General features: G+C 43.0%; 1 protein-coding gene across 3 annotated transcripts in view; it reads right to left on the reverse strand.

Moving 5' to 3' along the window:
* Window positions 1–26570, reverse strand: part of PARP8 (poly(ADP-ribose) polymerase family member 8) — a 505058-nt gene that overhangs the window by 366232 nt on the left and 112256 nt on the right. For all 3 annotated transcript variants that reach the window (XR_004538173.1, XR_004538172.1, XM_033931570.1), the window contains exons 7-9: window positions 24751–24845; window positions 14589–14649; window positions 5164–5254 (exon numbers count right to left, since the gene is read on the reverse strand). Coding sequence is in view for 1 of the 3 variants with exons in the window: in XM_033931570.1 (XP_033787461.1) it covers window positions 5164–5254; window positions 14589–14649; window positions 24751–24845 (247 nt within the window). In the remaining 2 variants the exon portion in view is untranslated. The remainder of the gene's footprint in view (window positions 1–5163; window positions 5255–14588; window positions 14650–24750; window positions 24846–26570) is intronic.

Here is a 26570-nt window from a genome sequence, read left to right on the forward strand (position 1 = left end):
CTCAACCTGGCAGCTAGGCTTCAATGCTAAGAAATGTAAGATCATGCACCTCGGAAGCGGAAATCCATGCAGGACGTACTTCTTGAACGGAGAAACTTTAACTAGGACTTCAGTAGAACGAGATTTAGGAGTAATCATCAGTGCAGACATGAAAACTGCCAATCAAGTGGAGAAGGCTTCATCTAAGGCAAGGCAGATATTGGGTTGTATCAATAGAAGTTTCATCAGCCGAAAGCCTGAAGTTATAATGCCGTTGTACAGGGCTATGGTGAGACCTCATCTGGAGTACTGTGTGCAATTCTGGAGGCCACATTACAGTAAAGATGTGCGCAGAATTGAATCGGTTCAGCGGACGACCACCAGGATGATCTTGGGGCTCAAGGGTCTCTCGTACGAAGAGAGACTGAACAAATTGCAGCTCTACACTCTCGAGGAACGTAGGGAGAGGGGAGACATGATCGAAACATTTAAGTACCTCACAGGACGTGTCGAAGTGGAAGATGATATTTTCTTTCTCAAGGGACCCTCGGCCACAAGAGGGCACCCGCTCAAACTCAGGGGCGGAAAATTTTATGGTGACACCAGAAAGTATTTCTTCACAGAGAGAGTGGTTGATCATTGGAACAAGCTTCCAGTGCAGGTGATCGAGGCAGACAGTGTGCCAGACTTTAAGAATAAATGGGATACCCATGTGGGATCCCTACGAGGGTCAAGATAAGGAAATTGGGTCATTAGGGCATAGTCAGGGGGTGAGTAAGCAGAGTGGGCAGACTTGATGGGCTGTAGCCCTTTTCTGCTGTCATCTTATATGTTTCTATGGATCTCCATGCCCCTCTTCCGTGCCACGGGCCTCAAGACATATTTGCTCACTTGAGCTCCCTTCCCCTTAACCGCTCATCCCCAGGGTCAATGCTACAATGTGTTGAAAAGTCTTGAGAGCATTGCGAATGGCCCTGAGTTCCAACAGATTGATGTAGAATTGCTGCTCCTGGGCAGACCAGTGACCCTGTGTATGAAGGCCATCCAGATGAGTTCCCCAAGCATACTTGGATGAGTCTGTGTTCAGAACTTTCTGATGTGGAGGGTTTTAAAATAAAAGCCCTCTGGAGAGATTTGAAGAGATCATTCACAACTGCAGAGATTGATGAAGTGAAGATGTGACAGTAATCTGCTGTGAAAGAGGGTCAAGAGCATGAGACTATTGAGATGCTAGAGACCATTGAGGTGTCCTGAGATGAAGTCTCACAAAGGAGGTAACATGGACCATGGTGCTATGTAGCCCAGTAGCACCATCATCTGCCTGGCCAATACGGCCGGTAGGCAAGAAATCTGTGTGCAAAGTTAGATCAAATTGTCTTGTCTTTGCTGAGGGTGAAATGCCCTTAGTTGAATGGTGTCAAGCAGGGCTCCTATGAATTGCAGAGTTTGAGAGGGTTGAAGTTGAGATGTGGGAAAACTGACTTCAAACCCCCAACTGCTGAAGGAAGAGAATTGTCGACTGTTGCTGCAAGCACCCCTTGAGGAGTGGCATCCTTTATGAGCCAATCATCGAGATAGAGAAAAACATGAATACTTTAAGCTCACAGAGCAGCGGCCACTACCACAAGACACTTGGTAAACACTTTGGGTGAGGATGTGAGGCCGAAGGGCAGAACCTTGTATTGAAAGTGTTGTTGGGCCACTTGAAATCTGAGGAATTTCATGTGGGCAGGATGAATGGGAATATGCATATAAGCTTCCTTTAGATCCAGAGAGCATAGCCAATTGTTCTGATTCAAGAGGGAATATAAAGTTGCCAAGGACAATATGCAAAACTTTTCCTTTTCTAAGAACTTGTTCAGGCCTCTGCAGGATAAGAACCCCCGGTTCCTTTAAGCAGGAAGGACGGTTTCTATTGCATTTAGAAGAAGTAGAGATTCTATTTCTTGAAGGGACGTCTGCTGAGGGTTGAAAGACTCTCTTGGAGGATGGTCTGGAGGTATAGTGATGAAATGAAGAGAGTATCCCGCTCAAATTACTTTTAGAACCCAGAGGTCTGAAGTAATCAACTGCCAACATTGTTGGTATAATTGGAGCCGGCCCCCAATTGGCTGAGGAAGAGACTGAGAGAGAGAAACAGCAGCTATGTTCGCCATGAGTCCGTCAAAAACACTGCTGGTTTTTGAGGAGCTGCTGGTTGAGACTTCTGAGGAAGCTATTGCTTTTGTTTCTTCTGCAGAGGCAAACGAGAGACTGCAGGCTTGGCAGAAAAACACTTCTGATATGACGAAAGTTTAGATGGATGAGAAGTTGAAGGAGGCTTAGACTTTGATTTAACCAAAGCATCCAATTCTTTTCTTGTTCAGTGAGTTTTTGTGTGGCTACTTCAATGAAATCACCAAAAAGCTCTTCTCCCAAACAGGGAATATTAGCCAATTTGTCATGAAGATTAATTTCCATATCTGAGATTCTGAGCCATGCCAGATGTCTCATTTCCACTGACATGGCTGAAGCTCAAGATGATAATTCAAAAGCATCATAAACCAATCTGGCCAAATACTTTCATGCTTGGGAAAGAGTGTGAAAGATATTGTGCAGGAATATATTTATTAAAAGAAGGTAATTTCCATACTAGGTGTCTTACATGGTTCATAGTCAAATGCACGCAAGACAACAGCACGCGGACAAATGGGCGCGGACAAGTTTATATCAAAGCACAAAGAGGCAAGGGAACCATACTGATAATGTGGTGACGTGATAATGTGTTGACGTGCTGAACGTGCGCGTGCCCTTCGCCACACGCCATTTTGAGGCGCGCTGAATTGTCGTTGCACTGAGTTATCTTTTTTTTTTTACCAAGAAATTTAACTGAAAATTTTGTCAAATATACAAAGGGAAAAACTGGAATAGGTCCGTTAAATCTACTAACGGTCAACTTCTCTCATCGCGCTGAATTGTCTTGCGCTGAGTTATCCTTGCGCTCAATTGTTTTGCACGCTGTTATTGTTGCGCTCAATTGTCTTATGCGCTGTTATCTTTGCGCTGATTTGTCTTGGCGGTTTTGTCGGCGCACTGTTGTCTTGCACGCATTTGACCTGTCACCATCTTACATAGCAGAAATGATAAATTGGGACTTTGTTTGCCAATATGGAATTTTGATATAGGCGACATCCAAATTGGCCCATAGTTCGTCCTTCACAGCCCGGTGGAATGGAGGCATAGATCTTAGAAGCAAAAGACTTTTTCAAAGTTGATTCCACCACTAATGATTGGTGTTGAAGCTGTGGTTTATCAAAACCCAGAGAAGAAATGATTCTATATAGAGAATCAAGCTTTCTGGGAGCCACTGTAATAGTTGAGGGGGTTTCCTAATACTTGTGAAGAGTTTATTTGAGAATACCATGCAATGGTAGTTCCCTTGGGAGGCTCGTCATAATCTAAAGCCTCAAGGTATTCAGCACTATAGGCAGAATCAGCTTCCAGTTTTACAGGTAGTTCTTTGCCTAACTGCCTAATAAATTTTGTAAAGGAAAGTCTTTCAATAGGAGATCTTGTCTTTGATGGAGATTTCTGAGGAGAACGCTCTGAAGGAGTATTGTAAGCCTCAGTGGCAGAACCCAAATTAGCATCAGTACATAAGTCAGGGTCATAAATTAACTTTGGTGATAGGGTGCGTTAAGAGGACTGATGTTTACGTTGACTCTGGTATTGATCTGAAGAGGAGGAGGAGGTACGACGTGAAGCTCTTCTTCGTTTTAAAGTACATGATGAAGAATGGTGCTTTCTGATCTTCGAACGTCGAGAGGAAGAGGAAAAATAGTGATGTCTCGATGAGGTGGATTGATGCACTGATGGGGAACATGATCTCTGATGCTTTGATTGATGTCGAGGCTTCGAACATTGAGAAGAGTAGCACTGAGTGGAGGAATATCCATGCTGACGTTCCACTGGAGAACTGATTGCGGTATCACAGGGCCTGGTGACAGTATGCTCAGGCTGGGCCGGTACCAAAGGAGTCAATGCTGATGCATGGAGTTTAAATAAATCACCCAGCTCCCTTTGGAACAGCTCATCCGTTTCCTGAAAGGAAAGCACCAGTACCCGTGGCTTATCTGCCTGTACTAATGGTGCCAAAAATTCTTTATAATCAAAATGAACCCAATGTAGAAGGATAAGAGAATACAGTAATTCAAAAAAATGATCCTTCTAGAATTTCTAAGATAGAGGAGCAGCAGAAGAATACACTAGTGCACTCAAAATACATAAAAGGTATTATAACTAAATTAACTGTGTGTGCCGGGGAGGTCCTCAGTTTTCACAACTCTTAGTAGGGGAGCTCAATAGTTTCCCTCTAATTCAAAAGAGTTGTAGATAATCAAACCCACTGGGGTAATGGTTATGAAACATCCCCGGGCCACTCCCGTAGTGCAGTGAATAACTCAATGGTGCAACAATACTAGTGCAAAAAATCAAAACCTAAAGTTCAACTGCTATTGCTCCATTTTAGAGTGCATCCATTGTCCACAGTCCATACCAGTGATGTTAAAGTCCAAATTTCACAGTAATCAAGGTGCCAACACAATCAAAAACTCAAAGCAATACTTATCTTGCTGAAATGAAATCGTGAGATTTAAACACATAATGGCTCCATGTGCTGTTTTAAGTTCAAAAGAACTCCATTTCAAAGGTAACTCCCTTTTTCTTCAGGAACTGAAGCACTGTGTCGCTTGCTCGCACATCTCTGGCAATCTGTGAAATGAATCAGGTAAGTTTGAAAAATGGTGCCATTTTTCAAACCTACCTGCTTCATTTCACAGATTGCCAGAGATGTGCGAGCAAGCGACACAGTGCTTCAGTTCCTGAAGAAGAAGGGAGTTACCTTTGAAACAGAGTTCTGTTGAACTTAAAACATTGCTGGTATGGACCTTAATGAAATACTGTACAGATTGATAGGCCAAACATAAGTTTGTTTCTTTATACCATATTTCATTCTAAATTATATAAAATCAGGAAATCAACACACTATCAGAAAATGATGAATCTCTTTATCAAACAGCTGACTTGGTAACCATGTAGCAACCAATATTCTTGGTACCAAATGAAAGTGCCATTAAGGGTGGGGCTGCATATTTATAACAGAACATGAAGTTAATGCAAGCAAAAAAAGAAAAAAAATAGTCTCACCTGGGCCATTTAGATATTGTGTTAGAGAACAGTGCAAGCGCACAATTATGGGCTCTGTGCGAATTACATCCCAAGCAACTGCAATCTCTTCCTAGGGAACATTTAAAAAAAAAAAATGCAGTAATCTGGAGTGAATATTGAAAGATATTTCTAAACTTCTGTTTTGACTACATCACATATTGTCTGCAAATGTTTGCCTGCTACAGTCTTTTTTTCTGCTGTAATTTTCTATATTCATATATATATATATATATATATAAAATGATGTCATCCAATGGTGCCTGGGCAAAGGAAAAATAAACAAAGCATCAAAAGTCTTAGAACTTTTTCAGAGCCTTGAAATGTACACATGCAGGGTTGACCACATCTGCACGGTCACGAGGGATTACCTCTGTTCAAATAAACTTTGAAATCAGGAAAAGCCAGGGGAGTTTCATACAGACTATATTATATGCTCAACTATAAGTTAAGAAATTTAAGCAAAAGAATCCTGCAAAAAAACCAGCCTCACTTGCTGGCTGGCTATGCTGTATATCTTCTGTACTCAAAGCAGAACTGCAGCATACATGGACCAATTTCTGATCTAGAGCACATCCTCTGCCTTGCCCCACCCTGCCCCACTGAAACAGGAAGTACAGAGGACTCTGAATAAGAACTCAGGTAGGGTACACTACAGAGCAGTAGTGCTGCCCAATTCACTTTGGTGAATTGTTTTGTTAAAAAAAAAAAATCAGACTCACCGATTCAGTGAGTCAAGAGTCTCTTGACGTACGTATGGATGTCCTAAAGCAGCAGCAGCAATGGAGGTGGCCAGCAGGCAGCGCGATGAACAGGCTGCTCTTGGCCTGACCCGCCGGGGCCTTCCCTCTGCTGCATCACTGATGACATTGTTGATGATGAGGCAGAGGGAAGCCCTTGCGGGGCAAGCTGTGAGCAGCTTGTTCAGAGTGCTGCCTCTGTCAGCTGGCCTATGCCATTGCTACTGTATGAGGCCTGAAAGTATATCCGGTGACTGGTCTCAAGGCTAGGGGGGGGGGGGTGATCAGGAAGTGCTGCACAGGGGGATAGGTGGGGAGGGATGGAAAGCTGCTATAAAAGGGGATGGGTAGGGATGGAAAATTGCTGCACATGGGGGGAGAGAGGAGAAAGGAAGAATTGTTGCATATGGGGTGGAGTAGATGCTTTGAGAAATGCAACAAAGAGGTAGAAAATGGTGAAAGAGAGAAATCCTGCATATGGTAGAGGGGAAGGAGACATGCATGGAGAAGAAAGAGAAATGTTGGACATAGGGTGGAGGGTAGGGATAGATGGTGCATGGGCAAGAGAAAGAAATGTTGCATGTGATAATGGAGGGGAGAAAAGGAAAGATACTGCATGGAGGGAAATAGAGAGGTTTGACCCAGGGTCCAAGACAGGAGAGAGAGAGAGATGGTAGACAGTGGAAAAGAAACATAAATGTTGAATATGATAGTGGAAGGGAAGGTACAGAGATGGAAGATGAGAGCAGAGAGAAAGAAGAAAGCATCAAATGGACAGGAGACTCTAGTGAGCAAGTTAACAGAAGACAAACGGAAACAAGAGCCTGGGACCAACATGATTTCAATAATAAAATGACCAGACAACAAAAGGTAGGAAAAATAAATTATATTTTCTATTTTGTGAATACAATATGTCAGATTTGAAATGTGTATCCTGCCAAGAGCTGGTGACAGTGAGCGTGAGACAGGACCTAACAGAGAGAGGAAAAGTATTTTTTATTTTACTACATCACCAGCGTGGGTTTGGAGAGAGAAAGGGGGGTGGGGTGGGTAAAGAAGCTACATAATAAACCCCCCATGCCGTATGGAAAAAAAAAACAAACAACCACCCGATTGGGCAGGAAAAGTGAAACAAATCAAAAAATGAATTCAATAGGCCGAATCTAAAAATGTTTCCCTGAATTGGGCAGTACTAGAGAGCAGGTGCTGCATAGAAGACTTTTGAGCATTGAAGATACATGGCAATGGCAATGACAATAAAGGGGGGGGTATGAGGCAGGGAGAAGGACATGCTGCCTGTGACGAGGTGTGTGTGTGTGTGTGTGTGTGAATGAGGCAGGGAGAAGGACATGCTTTTTTGGCCACCACTGCACATTGGGCGGAAGGTTTCATCGTATTGTCTACGATGACACCCAGATCTTTTTCTTGGGCGCTATCTCCCAAGGTGGACCCTAGCATTCGGTAACTGTGATTCAGGTTATTCTTCCCAATGTGCGTCACTTTGCATTTGTCCACATTAAATTTCATCTGCCACTTGGATGCCCTGTCTTCCAATTTCCTAAGGTCCGCTTGTAATTTTTCACAATCAACATGCGTTTTAACAACTTTGAATAGTTTAGTGTGATCTGCAAATTTAATCACCTCACTCGTTGTTCCAATTTCCAGATCATTTATAAATAAGTTAAATAGCGCCAGTCCCAGTACAGATCCCTGCGGCACTCCACTGTTTACTCTTCTTCATTGAGAAAAATGACCATTTAACCCTACCCTCTGTTTTCTATCCGATAACCAATTCCTAATCCACAACTAAACTTTGCCACCTATCCCATGACTCTTTTAATTTTCTCAGGAGTCTCTCATGAGGAACTTTGTCAAAAGCTTTCTGAAAATCTAGATACACTATATCAACCAGCTCACCTTTTCCACGTTTATTCATACCTTCAAAGAAGTCAAGCAAATTTGTGAGGCAAGATCTCCCTCAGCTGAACCCATGCTGACACCGTCTCATTAAATCATGTTTGTCTACATGTTCCATAATTTTATTTTTTATAATCATTTCTAACCCTCTTTGTGCACCTCTCTGCTGACATCTTGTAAGTGGCTGTTTATATTTTTTGGTAAGCTGCACACATCAGGGTTGCAAAATCAGGATTAAAGACCTTAACTGAATCATCCAGGGACCTCTGCCGGTCCAAAATTCTCCTCCTTTCAGGATCAAGTGCTTCCACACAGCAGCACTTCACCAGCAATGCATAGTCATGGATTAAGGGCTTTAACAGTGTTTTTGAGACCTAGCTCTTGCACTTTCTGCAACTCATGACCCACAGAAAGACCATAGGGGGCTAAGCCCATGGCTCCAACCCCCCCCCCCCCCCTTCATGCACTCTGTGGCATGCGGAACACAGACACACCTCAGGTGCCCATCCAGTGCAAACGTGGCACGAAATTGGGTAAAACCATTTGAGGAGTCCATTATAAGGCATTGCAAGTTGTGCAAAACAAAGCAGCCAGATTGATAACGGGAACGTCGAAATATGATCATATTTCACCGTACCTCCATCAATTTCATTGGCTGCCAGTTGTTTTCAGAATTCAGTATAAAGCAGTAATTATTTGTCATCAATTCTTGTATGGCATTATACCTGAATTATTTAAGAGTAAGATGACTAATTATTTACATTGCCTTATGTTCCAGCAGCGTTTGATTTTCCACATACCAGTTTCTCCACGTATTCATCATCATAGGACCCTTAGGGACCCCTGAGGAAGACATCTTGTCGAAATGCAGACTTTTTGGGACCTGTGCATCAGCCTATTAGGTCCTTTTCATCTTTATGTGGACTTACACCTTTTATGTGGATTGTTTATTTGGAACTTGGTTTTTTTATGTACATTTGGAACTTCAATTAAAGTCCATTTCAGGATCATCATCTCTCCACATTGTTTTTTTGGTTTTTCTTGGATTTTTCTCTCTGTGGATTTCCTGGGGTCAATTTTCTTTGGTTTGCGTAAAACACAGCAGCCAGATTGATAACGGGAATGTCGAAATATGATCATATTTCCCCGTACCTCCATCAATTACATTGGCTGCTAGTTGTTTTTAGAATCCAGTATAAAGCAGTAATGGTTTGTCATCAATTCTTGCATGGCATTATACTTGAATTATTTAAGAGTAAGATGACTAATTATTTACTAAATAAATCTCTGCATTCTGAAAATTCAGCTTTCTTAAAAGCAAATGTCAATCCAAAATATGTTGAGACTAGCACAATGACCTTCTATTGTGCAGGGGTTAAATTGTGGAACTCATTTGTGAGTTACCGTATTTTCACCCATATACTGCGCACTCGTGTAAAACGCGCACATGGGTATAGCGTGCGGGGAATACAAATTTATGTAAAAAAATTTAATATAGCACGCACACGCGTATACCGCGCATGCTAAAACCTCCTCCCGCCTACTCCGAACCGGCATCCTCCCCCCACTCGCTTACCCGCGTTTTACAACTTTTTTTTTTCAATCCGATCCGGCATCCCCCCTGCGAACCGGCTTCCTCCCCCCCCGCTCACGTCACCCCCCTCCCCCGCGATCCTACATCCCCCCCAGCACCGCAAAACATCTCTTACCCGATTGGGCTCCGGCACCAGCACCAATGCACAGGATGTGCCAGTGCCAGTGCCCGAAGATCCTCCCTCGTTGGTTTGGGCTGGGCTGGGCTGGGCGGTGCAGGAGAGATCCTCCTTCTTCCTGCGCCGGGCTGGACTAGGCTTTGAGCATTTGCACATGCTCAAAGCCTTCTAGTCTCGCTTTGAGCATGTGCATTAGCCTTTTCATACTTAGCCCTTAGCCATTCTATGTGGCAACGTACTTTTAAAGCTGTGTGTACCGGGGCTCCGTGGATGACGTCACCCACATGTGAGAATATGCTGCCTGTTTGTCCTGGGATAACTAATGGAACACCCAATCATAGAAGAAAAGGAATTGAGATGGCCTTAATCCTCCATTGACCCAGGTACAAAATAAGTACCTGTATATAAACCACTTTGAATATTTAACCACAAAAAGGTGGTATACAAGTCTCATCCTATGTTTCCTCTAAGCTGAGCACATGAGCAATTGCTCATACATTCTATGAGCATTGCTCACAGATTTTACATCATCTCTCACAAAATACTTGCAAATCTGGAAAATTGTTGGCATTTAGAACTTGTTGCTTACATGAGAAAAAGATTCTGCACACATCTAGCCAATCCTTACAGGGAGTATTGGTCCCATCCCCTTCCACTACACACCACCAACTGCACAGGAAGATATGTATTGTGACAAGGAAGCCCCTGTCACGAGAAAAAACCATGCTCTTAAACTAGAGAGTTGCGCGGGGACAGAAATCCCACCCGTCCCCGCCAAAGTCCCACCCGTCCCCGTGAGGACTCCCACCCATCCCCACCCGTCCCCACGAGGAATCCCACCCGTCCCCGCGAGGAATCCCCTCCGTCCCCGCCTGTCCCTATAAACTACAGAAATAGTTATTTTAGCTAGATTGTGAGCCTTCGGGACAGCTAGGGAAATCCAAAGTATCATTTTTATTTATTTTATTTTAATGTATTTTTAATCTATCTTCATTGTAAACCGCTTTGAACCTCACAGTATAGCGGTATATAAGAAATAAAATAATAATAATCATTTAATTATGCTACTGAATTAAAGGCTCTGGTAGAAACCCATTTAAAAATAAGCAAAAAGACTATTAATTTGGAAATATTAATTGGGAAGAATACATACTTTGTAAACGGGTTTCTACCAGAGCCTCTAATGTTTATAAATTTTTTATCAACACAACTAATATACTACTTTATCCTGAAGCAAAAAAAAAAAATAGAATTTTTTTCCTACCTTTGTTGCCTGGTTTCTGCTTTTCTCATGTTCTCATTCAATTCCTTCCATCCACTGTCTCTCTTCTCTCTGCGTCTTCCATTTGCTCTGTTACTGTGCCTCTCCCTTTCTCCCCCCTCCCAAATTGGTCTGGCACCCATCTTCTTCCCTCCGCTCCCCCCATAGTCTGGCATCTCTGTCTTCTTCCCTGCCAGCGTCTTCTCCCCACTCTCTCTTCCCCATTTCCTCTCAGCGTCCTTCTCCCCCCATCTTCCCCATATCCTGTCAGGAAGCATCCTTCTTCCCCCTCTGCCTTCCACATGTCCTTTCAGCGTCCTTCTCCCCCCTCTGTCTTCCCTATGTCCTTTCAGCATCCTTCTCCCCCCCTCTGTCTTCCCCATGTCCTTTCAGCGTCCTTCTCTCCCCCCATCTTCCCCATGTCCTTTCAGCGTCCTTCTTCCCCCCCGTCTTCCCATGTCCTTTCAGCGTCCTTCTCCACCCCTTTTGTCTTCCCCATGTGCTTTCAGCGTCCTTCTCCACCCCTTTGTCTTCCCCATATGCTTTCAGCATCCTTCTCCCCCCTGTCTTCCCCATGTGCTTTCAGCATCCTTCTCCCCCCTCCCCGTCTTCCCCATGTCCTTTCAGCGTCCTTCTCCACCCCTTTGTCTTCCCCAGTGCTTTCAGCGGCCTTCTCCCCCCTTAGTTTTACCCATTTCCCTTAAGCGTCTTTTCTTCTCCACTCCACCTTTCCTCCCTTTCTCCCTCCCTGCCCCTTACCTTTGTGGCGCTTCCCCACCCAACCGACAACAGAACAGGCCCGGTCGGACAAACCTCCATGCCCTGTAGCCGCGAATCTAAATTACCTTCTTACAGCAGCTGGAGTATTGAAGCTGCTGTAAGAAGGTAATTTAGATTCGCGGCTACAGGGCAGGGAGGTTTGTCGGCCGGGCCTGTTGTCGGTCGGTCGGGGGAAGCGCCACAAAGGTAAGGGGACCTGACCGTCTGTGCACACTCCCCCCCCATGGCTGCACCCGGGGCGGACCGCCCCCCCCCCCCTTTGGTACGCCACTGCCTTCTCCCTACCTGCCCTGCCGCACACAGCCGACCGGAAGTCTTCCCAATATCAACGCTAACGTCAGAGGAAGGGAAGGCTTTGCTTAAGCCCTCCCTTCGATGTCAGCGCTGACATCGGGGAAGACTTCCGATTGCTATGTGTGCTGCAGCAGGGCAGGCAGGAAATGGAAGACGAGGCCTCGCAGCAGGGCAGGTAGGAAAGGCATTGAACCCCGCGGGATCCCACGAGAGCACGAGGGGCGTCTCCACGGGATCCCTGCAACCCTAGGGGGCGTCCCCACGGGATCCCCCTGACCCAAAGGGGTAATCCGTGGGATTCCCGTCGTCCCCGTTCAGCTCTCTATCTTAATCCCTAAAACTAAGCCAGTTCAGCAGCCAGCGAATAGGGTTTTAGGCAGAATAAACAAGCAGGGTTAAAATAAGAGAGCCATCCACCAGGAAATCCAGTGGAGAGGTCTCCCAAACCACAGTCTAACTGCCATTATTCCTTTCCCAACAGCAGAGAAGTTTCCCTGCAAAACTAAGCTGTGAAACAGAGAATCAACCCAGAAGGGGGCGGGGCTACTCCTGGGAAGCTGCAAGCATCTAAGCCTGCAGATGTGAAGCAGAAGGAAAATAAATTAAACCCAGCTGAGACTGGAAGGGAGATTAGAGTCCAGCTCACTGCTCCAGGCTGGACATTCCCTCCACAGAGACAGAAAGGCAGCTCTTTGCCACCCAGAGAAGGACAAACAGAAATTCCCCAAGCAGCTAAGTACTGGGACCTTGCAGAGGGTTTTGTAAGGGAAAGGCAAAGTTATGCTACAGAGGGGAAAAGGGAAGCTTGGCCAGCCAGCTCTTCTAACTACCCTGAAAGGGGAGGGGAATGGGAAAATGTAAATGCAGAAAACATGGAAATAGCCGAGTATGATTGTGATACTAGTAGTATGGGCTGGGAGAGCCATCCTAATATTCCAGAATATAATTTGCCAGAAGAAGGCAAAGTTGTAATGAAACTGCTCATCAGCACTGCTCTTTGCAAAAAAGTTTCTCCAGTCAGAATATTAAATGAGCTAGGAACATGTTTGTGCTGGGGGAGGGCTACAGAGTGCTGACAAGAAATAGGGGCCAAGCACAAGTGCTAGGGGAATTAGCCATTCCCTGAACAAACTTCTAAACTGCCGTGAAGTAGCAAGGGGTGCTTGGAAACTTGGGTGGGGGCATAGAACAGCTGTATCCACAGGAAGGGTTGTTTGTTTCCACCCCCAACTGCTCGAGTAAAACTGGTGGAGGTCCCCCATAGAGAAAAGCAGTGAATGCCGAGAAGTTAAAAGCCAATGAGAACTGTTTTGCTTTATTTTTGGAATTGGCTATACTATAATAGAATAGGCATTGCCTGGAGAGAGGGGAGTAAGCTGGCAGAGCGCTCCCCAAGAGGGATCCTAGCTACCTGCGGGTAGGGGTCCCAACAGAGACTATAATATTATTTTGACATTAGTATTAGAGGTAAATGAAGCCTGGTGGCAAATGAACTTTGAAATGAAATATAATAATGGATGCTTTACCCAGGTAGCAGTGAAGATTGAACTGCATTGAAATTATCACTGGATTTAAGTCTGATATTTGGGGGGGGGTTTCTTGTAGACAAATAAAGTGTAAACCTTATTTTGAACTGAATCCAGAAAAATTCTGTGTTTTTCTTTTCACCAACCAAATCAAAGGTGCCCAAAATCTTGCCTGCGCTCCCAGCCGGGTCTTTCGCTTGCCGAGAGCCCGGCCCGGCCACAGTATATACAAAGTTCATTGTGCAAACTTCAGCTTGGAGTTGTTTATATACATTTCTGCCAAGTTTCCATCAGATAACTTCATCCCATATGTAAACACTATATAGTCTGCTTGTTCTACAACAATTCTACACAATTGGTAGAAACAAGGAAATATTGGTTTTGATGCTCATGAAAAACATGAACAAAAACTACTACTACTACTTTATTCTCTCTGAAATTAGATACTGTAATTTACACACTAATTTAACACCAAATTTTCAATTCATGAGAATTTTGAGAAGCCTCATAAAGCTGAAAGTGTTCAACAGCTGAATTAACACCTTGATAAGGTAAAACTAACATTTTACATCCCCTGCATATAAGGTTTGGTACCCATGACTTCAGTTATTCATTGTTTTTATCCCCCTCACCACAACTTATTTTTTAAAGCCTCCACAACTTACTTAGGGCTAACTCTTACCCACACCGCCATCCTCCCCCCTCCCAGCCCCCTCCACAACTTAATTAGGGCTGACTGACCCATCCCGCCTACCTCGCACCACCCACAACTTACTTTTTAAAGCCTGGTGATCTAGTGGTGAAGCGGAGCAAGAGTGATCTTCCTATGCTCCTGCCCTGTGCAGATTCAGAACATAAATGGCTGCCATGAGTTCCTGTGGTGAATACCCCAAGCAGGAACTCAATGCAGCCATTTATGTTTGTGACTCTTCACAGAGCAAAAACATAGGAAGATCGCTCTTGCCCCGATTCACCACTAGACCATCAGGCTTTAAAAAGTAAGTTGTGGAGGAGTCCAAGAGACAAGGTAGGTCAGATTTAGCCCTAAAGTTATTCGCAAATTTATCTTATTTGTGGGTCAGTTTTACCCCTAACCTCCGCGAATATGGAGGGAGAAGTGTATTTTGTGTAACAGTTACAAAGTTTAAAGGTATATTAAATAAGCAAAATTACTTACATCAAGAAAGCTAACATCAATATGCAGATCAATATCAACATCATCAATTGCTCCATATTCCCTGAAAGAAAAAAAATATATAGTCTAAGAATATAAATATTGCTACCCTAAATTTAAAAAAAAAATCAGTTTACTGATAAAATATAAACTAGGTTACATCAGCTTGCTAAAGCTGAATAAAGCAAATTTGCTCACCCATGACGACTATTCTCTGTAATTAGCAGAACATATCAGAAAGACAAGTAAGCAACATTAGCTGATGGTGCCAAAACAAGAACTCTTCGATGGCAATCAGCAGGAGAAAAAGGGAGGACTGTCCAAAACAGACTTTCTTGGATAAAAGGTCTGAGAGCAGGGTAAAAACATTGAGAGTAGAACCCCTGCCCTATGAAGATGAGAAACCAGAAAGCTGAGGCGATGAGCTCTCAGTGATGTATGAGGAACTGAAGACAGCCTCCGAAAGAACAAGGTCTAGACTGTAGAACGTTGACATTGACTATGCCCTGAATGAAGGCAAATTGAGGAGCACATCTACGGTGAGAAGAAGAGTGCGGGGAAGGCAACTTTTTAGCTTGACTAGAGACCACCTGGTCTCGTGGACAGACAACTACAGAGTAGGCATGTCCATGGAAGCACCAAAGAGGTCGTCCCCCAAACAAAGCCTAATTGCTAGCCTGTCCTTGTGAGTGATGATGAGGTCAGATAATCAAAGTCAGAACAGGTCTAGTTGGCAGAGAGAAGTGGAACGTGGCAATGTGGAACGTGGCAACTGGTTTGTGCCAAGTAAAATGATTACTGGACCAGTTAGTCAGCATAAGATTCTGGTACTCCAGAAATACAGAGGCCTACACACTAGCCTGTAGAGTTGACTTCACCAATAGGGATTCATTGAAACATCCTCATCACGGAAGGGAATCCAAAGAGCCTTGGGTAGTTGACTATAGGTCAAGGTATCTAAAATCCTTTAGACTTTGCAGAGTCAACTGCTAAGGGAATGACTTTTCAAAGTCAACTTCCAAGGGAATAGCATAAGGTGCAAACAATCCCCTAAGGAATCTTGAAAAAGATAATTCCTCTGACACTACCAAAGTGGAAAAGAGAAGCATGGATTGAAAAAACCCACTGCTACAGAGAGATTGGGGGCTTGCTCAAAACTCCTCCCCCCAGAGATTCAAATCCCAAACTATACAGAATCGATGTCAGGGATTCGGTGTCAAAGGCTGGAGACAGTTTAATGTCTATAGGGCCCTCCCAGACCGGACCAACACCGTTAAAAAGGACTGGCGTCATTCATATGATTTGTTGAAATCGTTGGAGACTCCTGTGCAAATGTTACCGGTGTCGAGAACCCAAATTGACTGGCACCAGAGGAGTCGGTGTAGACAAAGGCGCTGGCATGAACAACTGAAAATACAGTTGGACATGTACTCGAAGTACTGAATGAAATCTTCTGCGTAAGAGGAAAACACTGGTACCGCTGGCTGTGTCACCGGTACCATCGGAGCGGGTCTACGCTCCAGAGATGAAAATGTCGGTATCAAGGCACACATCAGGAGTGGAGTGGAAAAGTTACTGCAGGAAAGAAAAAACATCGGTACTATTGGCATGTTAACCGGTACCATACCATCGGTGCCGCTTCATGCTCCAAAGATGAGTATGCCGGTATCGAGGAACTCCTCAATATCGAAGCGGAACCAGAGATGGGGCTGATCGAGGTCGGCAGGACTTGACTCACTGCTACAATGACCTGAAGCCCAAAGGAGAAACTTGTGAGCCAACTTACCTAGGTAGGAACGGGCCCGAGGCAGCAATGTCAATCTCGGTGCGCAACTTCTTAGCTCCACGGAAACTAAGAAACTGAGGGACCGCGCACCCTGCATCGGGCGGGAAGGCACTCGTGCATGCGCGGTTCGGGCTATCGCAAACTTTCTAAACTCTTAAAGTGGCGATGCACTTTTAAAGTGGTCCTTACCGGGGCTCCATCGGTGACGTCACCCATATGTGAGAATATGCTGCCTGCTTGTCCTGGGATAATGTAATTTTTGTTCCAGGCTGAAGTGTATTATTTTCCTTTAGTCTGGAGGAAAGCAATTCAGAAGACTCAATTCATTCTGGTCAAAACATTCACTATGTGAAGTTGTTTGGGAATCACCGTCACTTCCCACTTTCTTTACCTTGTGCAATATCAGATACGCAAGACTCATCCTCTGAGAGCTATAGTGGTTCATAGAAAGGTGGAACGGGTACAAGATTAGAGTGTGGCACAGGTCTCCTGGCTGAAGGTAGATCAGGGTAAGACCACTTGTCACAATTATTTTGATTGATGCCTCTGATATTAACAATACAAAAATAACTGTCAAAGTGGTTTTTTCAGTTCCCTCCAAACCATTGGTACTCCAAATTTCAGACAGCTTCTCTTTCCATTTGTCCACTAGTGTAAATGCTCCATACAAGTTTTGCATACAATATGAGGAGCCCATGGCTTATCTTGATCTGAAAGCTTGACACCAAAATAACCTGCATATGTTCTTTTACAAACTTAGAAATAGGTTTCCTACTTGTTTTCAGTGTATATTCCCCACAAATATAGCAAAATGCATTGGGATGATTTAATCAGCTCCATCTTGAAATAGCCATAACCTCTACAGTGTTCAATCTATAAAATTGAAATGCTATGAGTGGGAATATACACACACCTCCTATACGATCATAACTATTACACAATTAAGTTACTTACCTTTTACAATGTTTTGTATGTAAAACTATAGTTGGAAATATGTAAACACTCACTTTATCTGCCAACTTGTACACAAAAACACAAAGCAGGTAACAGAAGATAAAGTTGAAAAATCCATTAGAATGTAAATCTATGTGCAACTGTTTTTAGACAGATCAGGTTGAGAAACCTTTGAAATAAAAATTTATGTAGTCTGAGGAAACCATGTTTACCATCTAAATTTTTTGCACATAATTATGCAATAACAGAACTGAGGTAATTTTATCCAAGACGATCCCCCAGTGATGCATTGAAGCTACTCATATTCCTAATGAGTGTTCTCTCTATTTAAAAATGCAGACAAGAACTCAGAATGTTTCAACAGGAGAAGATGTTTTGCTCCTCAAAGGATAGTCTACCGACATTAGCATTGGAAGCATCGACATTGATGGTAGCCCAGGCATTGGGAAACATTGGGAGTGCACCGGCATCGAGGCGGTATCCACCTCACTTGACATTGGGTGCTGTTAGTCAGATCCAGGACTATTCAGCATCATAGTCAGTTCCAAAAATTAATACAGGTTCAATGGCATCCTCTTTGGCACTGAAGAACCGCTGACGTCTATGCTGAGCATCAAAGGATGCCCAAGAAACACAACCATTGCTCTCCTTCGATGCATGGGACAGGAAGCACCGGTGCACTGGAGATTCAAATACTTGAGAAGCATCAGCACAGAGAGGATCACTCCCCTTCTTTAGTGGTGGTGCTGATGCGCAAGTTGCTGGGGAGCTAGGTCCTTGCTTCCAGTTCAAACCCAATGCCTTCTCAGGCTTTCCCTACACAGGCTCCAGCTCCTCTGTCTATCTCAAATGAGTGGTACTGAGCAATCTTCAGGGAGGAGCTAGGCAGATCTTGCAACTACAACCCGCTCAGGCATCAAAAGTGCTCATGCCAGTTGAAGCTCAGCCCTCACTACTCCCTGAAGCTCACTAAGAGCCTATGCATTGAAGGGCATCAGAGTTGGTGTTGATACATGCTGTGCCACCATTGACATCAAGGGGAAAGCCTCCCCAGAGTCCAATGGTAGAATTGCATCTTGGCACACTTCAAGGCATGGATATAGTTCCATTGGACTGAGGTAGGTTGAGCCCCTCTCCACTCATTCTGATTTGGAGGGGGACTGAGAATGCTCATAATATTCAGATGAGGTGTCACATTATTTCTCAGAGGAGTCATTTGGCATCCCTTCTGACCTGTCACCACCTCAAGAAAGAAGTCTCCACTAAAGTCTCTCTCTTAGTGGCTTTGCCAAGGAGATAACTCCAGCTATCCCATTTAAGAGAGAGAGGAGGACCCTAGGGTCAAGATGTTAGACTATGAGTCTCATTCTAAAGAAAGGGTCACAGTACCACACTGAAAAGGAATTGGGAGACCACATTTTAGTACACATCACGCCTAAAAGGGTGAATACCCAGTACATTAACCAAAAGGCTCCCGTATTTGAGAGAACCTTTTCCTTTCTCTTCTTATATTTTAAGTTCTTGTAAACCATGCCGAGCTCCACTTCCGTGGAGAGGATGCGGTATATAAACTTAAGGTTTAGTTTAGTTTAGTTTAGGACCCAGCATCCTCACCACTTTATAGTGGCAAAGTTCATTTTCAAGTGCTAGGATTCACGCTTTGGCTTCACCAGGCAGAGATATCAGGACTTTCGATTCATTCTGGATGTTTTCCCTAGGCACCCTACTTCCCATGGTTCAGGAAAAAATTGGCTATACTCTCTGGACTTGAAGGATGTCTACATCCACGTTTCGATACTTCCCAATCACAGGAGGTATCTCAGATTTCACACAGTGAAACATTTTGTGTTTTGGCCTCATGTCAGCTCCCAGGGTTTTTACTGAATGCCTAGCAGTAGTAGCGGTGTCTCCAGACAGACTGGAGGTGGACAGGTTTACTTATCTGGACAATTGGCTGGTCAAGAGCATGACTCGAGGGAGCCTCAGAGTCGGATGCTGGAGATACTAAGGTTCAAGATAAATTACGCCATCCCACCTAATTTCTGTTCAGAAATTGGGAGTACATAGGAGCCCTGCTTGATACTTTTCAAGCTTATCTGCCCCCAATGAGAGCAGACACCTTAGTGACTCTGACCCTGTAGATTCTAAACTGTTGAGACTGATAGGTTTCATGAAACAAAGAAACATAGAAATGTGATGACAGATAAAGGCCACATAGCCAATCCAGACTGCCCATAGCATCCACTATCTCCTCCTCTACCTAAGAGATATCATGTGCCTGACCCATGCCTTCCACCTCTACCAGATGATTTGACGCATCTACCACCCTTTCCATAACAAAAGTATTTCCTTAGATTACTCCTGAGCCTATCACCTCTTAACTTCATGCCATGCTCTCTTCCATATCTCCCCTCTCCCGCATTTCCTCCAAAGTATACATATTGAGATCTTTGTCTGTCCCCATATGCCTTATGATGTAGACCACTGACCATTTTGGTGATCTTCCTCTGGACCAGGGATCTCAAATTCCCTTCTTGAGGGCTGCAATCCAGTCGGGTTTTCAGGATTTCCCCAATGAATATGCATTGAAAGCAGTGCATGCACATAGATCTCATGCATATTCATTAGGGAAATCCTGAATACCCGACTGGATTGCGGCCCTCAAGGAGGGACTTTGAGACCCCCTGCTCTGGACTGACTCCATCATGTTTACATCTTTATGAAGGTGTGGTCTCCAGAATTGCACACAATATTCAAAATGATGTCTCATCAGAGTCTTATACAGGGGCATCAATGCCGAGTGCACTACTTGAGGAGATGGAGCTTTTATCAGCCAATCATCCAGATACGGAAACACTTGAAACCCGTGGGTACATAGGGTTACTGCCACCACCACTAGGCATTTGGTGAATACTCTTGGAGAAGAAGCTAGGCCGATTGGCAGAACTTTGTACTAGAAATGTTGATGAGCTATCTGAAAATGCAGAAACTTTGTGATCGGGATGTATGGATATATGTGTTTAGGCCTCTGAGATCTAGAGAGCACAGCCAATCATTTCATTCTAAAAGTGGGCATAGGGTCCCTAAAGATAGCATGCAAAAAACTTTTTTGTGATTAGATATTTGTTTAAGGCTCAGAGGTTGAGAATTGGACAAAGACCTCCCATCTTCTTTGGTATTGGAGTAGAACCCCTGATTTTTCTGAGAAGTGGGAACTACTTTGGCATTTAGCTGAAGTAGAGCTATGATTTCCTTTAGAAGAAGGGACGTCTTTTGAGATGTGAAAGAGAAAGACATCATCAATATTGCATAATTGAGATGTGAAAGAGGACTGTTGGAGGGTGGTTTGGAGAAATGATGATAGACCTTCCTTGATAACCTTGAGAACCCAGGTGTCCATGGTGATGAAAATCAAGCGCCAATGATACAACAGAAGTCGACCTCCGATCGGTTGGGGAAGAAGCTGAGAAGGAGAAATTTTAGCTATGTTTCAAGTTTCAAGTTTAATAATAAATTTGATTAATCGCTTAATTTTAATTCTAAGCGATGTACATATTAAAATACAGTGTTGGGGAGACAAAACAGTGCATTACAAAAACAGAGTCTTGCAGGGTAATTAACAAACTCAACAAAATTAAACACAGAAGGATAAAGGGGTAGAACTATAAATTATTTGAAAGAAAGCAAGACATTTAAGGAAAAAAAACATAGGGAGGGTAAAGTTAAAAAGCTTCAATAAAATGATAGAGTCGAATTAAAATTGACTAAAATAACTAATTTTCAAATGCGTCTTTGAAAAGAAAACTCTTCAATTTACTTTTACATTTTTCCAAATTATGTTCTTCTCTCAAATAAATAGGAAGAGTATTCCAGGTTTGAGGTGCTGTAACGGAAAAAATGAATTGTCGCCTTGTATTGATAATTTTGAGAGAGGGAACTGTTAGTAGGTGCTGTTCATTGGATCTCAGTATTCTTTTAGAAGTATATGGGATTAATAATTTATAAATGAAAGCAGGAGTTTTATAAAGTAGAGATTTGAATGTTAGTAGGCATAATTTATATGTTATCCGGTAAGCTACTGGAAGCCAATGTGCTTTTTCAAGAAGAGGTGTTACATGGTCGTATTTCTTGGCTTTTGATATGAGCTTAATAGAGGCGTTCTGAATAATCTATAGACGTTTGATTTCCTTGTGAGCTATACCCTTGAATAGGGCATTGCAATAGTCAATTTTGGAAATCACCAACGAATGAATAAGGATATTAAGAGATTTAGGACAAAGGAATTGTGAGAGTGAACGAATTTGACGGAGTCTGAAAAAGGTTGATTTAAAAATACTGCTAATATGATCATGGAAGGTTAATTTATGATCAAAAATGATCCCCAAGATCTTAATATTGCTCACTTGTTGTAAAGGAGAACCCTTAATAGAGATAGGAAAGTTAAGCTTTAGATCACAGGTGTCAAAGTCGGTCCTCGAGGGCCAGAATCCAGTCGGGTTTTCAGGATTTCCCCAATGAATCTGCATGAGATCTATTTGCATGCACTGCTTTCAATGCATATTCATTGGGGAAATCCAGAAAACCCGACTGGATTCCGGCCCTCGAGGAGGGACTTTGACACCCCTGCTTTAGATTGTCTTTCCACGGAAAGAACATCACATTTGATTTACTAACGTTGAGCGCTAGTCTGTTGGTATCCAGCCAATTATGAATTTGTTCTAACTTCTTATTAATTGTAATTGTATCCAGAGGATTGTTAGTATCTAATGGATGTAAAAGTTGGATATCATCAGCATAGGCAAATACGTTAAAACCAATGGATTGACACAATGTCATCAGGGGTGCAAGAAATATATTAAATAAAAGTGGAGAAAGAATAGACCCTTGGGAGACTCCAGATGTGATAAGGGAACTTTTAGAGATTGAGTTATTGAATGACACAGCCGTGGTACGTTCTGTAAAATATGATGTAAACCAGGAAAAAACCTGGTCTGTGATGCCTATGGATTGAAGTCTATCTAACATAAGCTGATGGTCGATCGTGTCGAAGGCAGCTGACAGACTGGGGCTTCTGAGGCCTCTGTTTCTGCTTCTTCTGTGGCAGAGGCTTAGAAGATGTTGTAGGATAATGCCTCTTATAGGAAGCTTAGAAGGAGGTTTAGAAGAACACCTCTTATAGGAAGGAGGCTTAGCTAACAGAGTTCTGGTAAAAATCAGGGGCACGAGATTTCATGGTGACACTAGGAAGTACTTCTTCACCGAAAGGGTGGTTGACCGCTGGAATGATCTTCTACTTCAGGTAGTTGAGGCCAATAAAGTGACTGACTAAGAACAAATGGGATCAACATGTGGGTTCATTTCAAAGAACCTAGGAGGGAAGGTTCATTGAGTGGGCAGACTTGTTGGGCTGAAGGCCCTTTTTCTGCTGTCATATTCTATGTCTATGTCTATGGCATCCAAACGTATTCATAATACAACTCCCACATCCTGGTGATACAGTGGCATAGACCCTGGAGTTGGAGAATTTTTTAAGAGTTGATTCAACAAGCAACAATTGATGTGATAATTGTGGTTTATCAAATCTAGGCTCTTACTTAGTATCAGTACTGTGTTGAGACAGGTCAGAATCGACTTCTTGTACCCCAAGATATTCTCTGTAAGATGAAGATTTTCTAGGTTGATGAGTCCAATGAGTGTGAGAGCATCGAGAAAAGCTTCTTTGACGATGAGTAACGTGATGATCTCTTGGATCTAGAAGCATGTGATGTTGATGATTGGCGATACAATGCAGAATGCTGATGCAGACCTCACACCGGTACCATGTGACCTTGATGTGCTAAGCCCAGGCTGGGCCAGTTCCGAGTCAATGTAAACACGGATGCCAAATACAACTTAAATAGGTCACTGAGCTCCCTCTGGAATAACTCCTTCAGTTGTTCTTTGAAGACTTGCACCGGCATCCTTGGCTCAACAGCCAGTACCATCAGTGCTGCAAGGTGTTGAGGGCTGGAAGACCTCAATGAGGATGCACACCCCTTAAGAGACACCGCCTGCACCCAAGGAGATCAATGGTGTCGACTCTTGGCCTGCATCTGTGCTATGCTGTAGCAACACTTGTCAGGAAGAGGATGGCTTCTTAGTGGGTTTGCCCAATTAAGGAACAGCATCCGATGCTAATGCCAGTACCGCCAGCTCAGATTTATCACTGCAAACTGCTTTTCCTGCTGGATAAGTTGAGCCTTTATCAAGCATTTCTGTAGTGTTCAACGACAAGTACATGTGTTTGCTTGATGCTCAAGCTCCAAACATTGTAAGCAGCAACTGTGCGGGTCAGTGATTGAAATAGGATGCTGATACCGGCAGTACTTTTTGAAACTGCTCGAAAGGTTTAGACATAGATGGAAAAATCTCGGTGGCAAAGTCGAAAAAGTAAATGATGATACCGAGGTCAAAAAACTGCTGAAGTGGAAAAAAAAGAGGGCCCAAAGGCTCGACTGAGGTACAAAAAGAAAAGAAATAGCTTTTTTTTTTTTACAGACCAAAGAAAACTAGAATAATAAAACAAATAAAAAAATAAAGCCGAAGGACAAAAAAAGAAGCATTGATGGGAAGGCAACGTGATTTTAGATGGAGTCCCAAAAAATAGCTCTTCGCTCCATGGAAAACAAAGGCCTGAGGTACTGCGAGCCAATATCGGATGGGAAAGCATGCGCACATTCACAATGCATGCAGTCGCAAAGTTTCTAAAAACTTAAAGTGGCCATGCATTTTTAACGTTGTCCATATTGGGCTCTGTGGATGATGTCACCAACATCTGAAAATATGCTGCTTGCTTGTCCTAAATTGGTCGATATGGCAAAGTTACAATATTTGGTTCTTAAGTCAACTTATACATGGAGATGCTCTCAAGTCATTCACTCAATTCAAAGCAGACTAACCTTCCAAGCTCACAATTATTCTGTTGGCTACAGCTTTCAATGCTCTCAAAGCAGAACACAAACTTTTCAAAACTTGGTTAAGTCACTGTTGTTGATTAGTTTATTCAAAAAACATTGTTCTTTGAAATTTTGTGTCTGTTTTTCATAAGCAAATGAAAAACCCTTGAGAATTATTTAATTTTCATTCAGCTGTTATTTGTTGTTCTCTTAACAAGTGATTATGTTTGATGTTCTGAATTTCAAAATACAATCAAAATATTATGAAAAAATTCTCAGATACAACTTGAAATCTTGTTTTGAATCTCTTTTCCATTGCCAATTTTTTCATCTACTCCTCTACACAGCATTTGCATAAATGAAAAAGGCAATTCTACTGAAATAGGAAAATAAAAATTTAGAAACATAGAAACATACTGTAGAAACATGATGGCAGATAAAGACCAAATGGCCCATCCAGTATAAGGATTTCTATTCAACAAGCTTTTACCTGAGAGATACAGCATTAGGCCCATAGATCTCTCTTACAGCTGCCAAATCAGCTTCTAGCTGTGGATGTTTGTGAAGTTCTCCATCGTAGCTAACCTACAAAAGAATAGAAAAAGCAATTAGGTTCTTACCTTTATAAAATCTTTTCCAGTAGATAGGGATGGTATACTGAACCATATGGTTGTCCATCTGTGCTTGCAAGCACACTGCAGAAGATGTCGATCACAGCTTTTCAACTCTTCCTCCTTCTCCATGGTCTCAGCTGCCCCCTGCAGTTTGTACCAAAGCCACCAACAGTCCTACAGAAGAAGAAGGGAGGAGGGGTACGGCAAATTCCCCGAAACCAGGTGTCTGATCTGCTCAGCTGAATTTAAAACAATCACTGAATGAACAGTAATGTAGTTAAAACATTAGCAAGCCTCTGAAAGGAACAATGAATGTAAGAACATGCATTTTAAATAAGAAACAGACTGAACATTTTAGAGCTCAATCATTCCTCTCTTGTAATCCTATATATAGACTCTTCATAATCCAATAACCTGACTGACAGTAAAAGTTTAGCTATGGAGCTGAGTATTAAGTTTGAGTCAAAAAGCAGGTGCATCAAATAAGTTGCTAGGCAAGGGGTTCAGCATGCCATTCCTTTCTATTGGAAAGCACAGTTACTTACCATAACAGGTGTTATCCTGGGGACAGTAGGCAGATATTCTCACATGTGGGTGATGTCATCCATGGAGCCTCAGTATGGACAGTGAAAAATGTAGAATCACTTTAAGTTTTAACAAGCTGACTGCCTGCACCGCACATGCGCGAGTGCCTTCCCACCCAACACCAGCTCGCAAGGTCATCAGATCTATGCCCAAGTGAAAAAGCCAACCAAGAGAGGTGGGTGGGAAGTGAGAATATCTGCTTGCTGTCTCTGGATAACACTTGTTACAATAAGTAACTGTGCTTTATCCCAGGACAAGCAGGCAGCATATTCTCACATGTAGGACTCCCAAGTTTATTTGACACTCTTATGTTTAAATCATGAGAGTAAGGCAAGCACCCTAGTTTTAAGTGTACAAGAAACTAGTCAGTTTGGTATTTGCCAGATTTAGCCATTGCCAGATTCAGCCAGCACAGTGGTAAAAAAAAAAAAAAAAAGCACTACCCCAACTCCTCCTATTACTCCGTTATCTATTACCACTGCAGCTCCTATGACCTACCATAGGGAGAATACCACTAATACAGAAACAATTGTCTCAGATCAAACACCTGCTAATGACATAAACTGCTACTGTAGGATAGCCGTATTGAATACATTAGTTGCTGATGTATTTGGAGCTTCTCTGCATATAAGAGTAGAATCTAAAAAACTGAAACAGATATTGAACTGACCTTGAGGGATAATACTGATCTATTGTATCAAAGTTCACAGCAGGAATGTTACCCCCATTTCTGGAGTCAGCCACCCACTGCACAACCATACACTCACAGTATTACAGGTATCCACTGTGATAAAGGCATGCAGGAGGAAACCAATGATACCTCACAATGCCTACCTTTACAGCTGTATCCATGTGTTTATGTTTTGAGAATACCAGTCACTCCCAGTGACAAAGAATTAAGTTGTTTCTTTAGAAATAGAGGTCTTTAGAAGCTTTTAGATACAGAGAACTGAGAAAGGACACAGCTTTTGGACGCAGAGTACTGAACTCATCCTGTTTTCTTAGCATAGCCATATTTTTAATTGGGTCATAGTATGAATAGACCCAAGATCCTTAACTATATTTTTGTCCCATCAGATAGCTGTTTCCTGGGCATGTGGCTTAGATTTGC

The sequence above is a fragment of the Geotrypetes seraphini genome, chromosome 1, assembly GCF_902459505.1.
Source record: "Geotrypetes seraphini chromosome 1, aGeoSer1.1, whole genome shotgun sequence".
In the NCBI taxonomy this organism is placed as follows: Eukaryota; Metazoa; Chordata; class Amphibia; order Gymnophiona; family Dermophiidae; genus Geotrypetes; species Geotrypetes seraphini.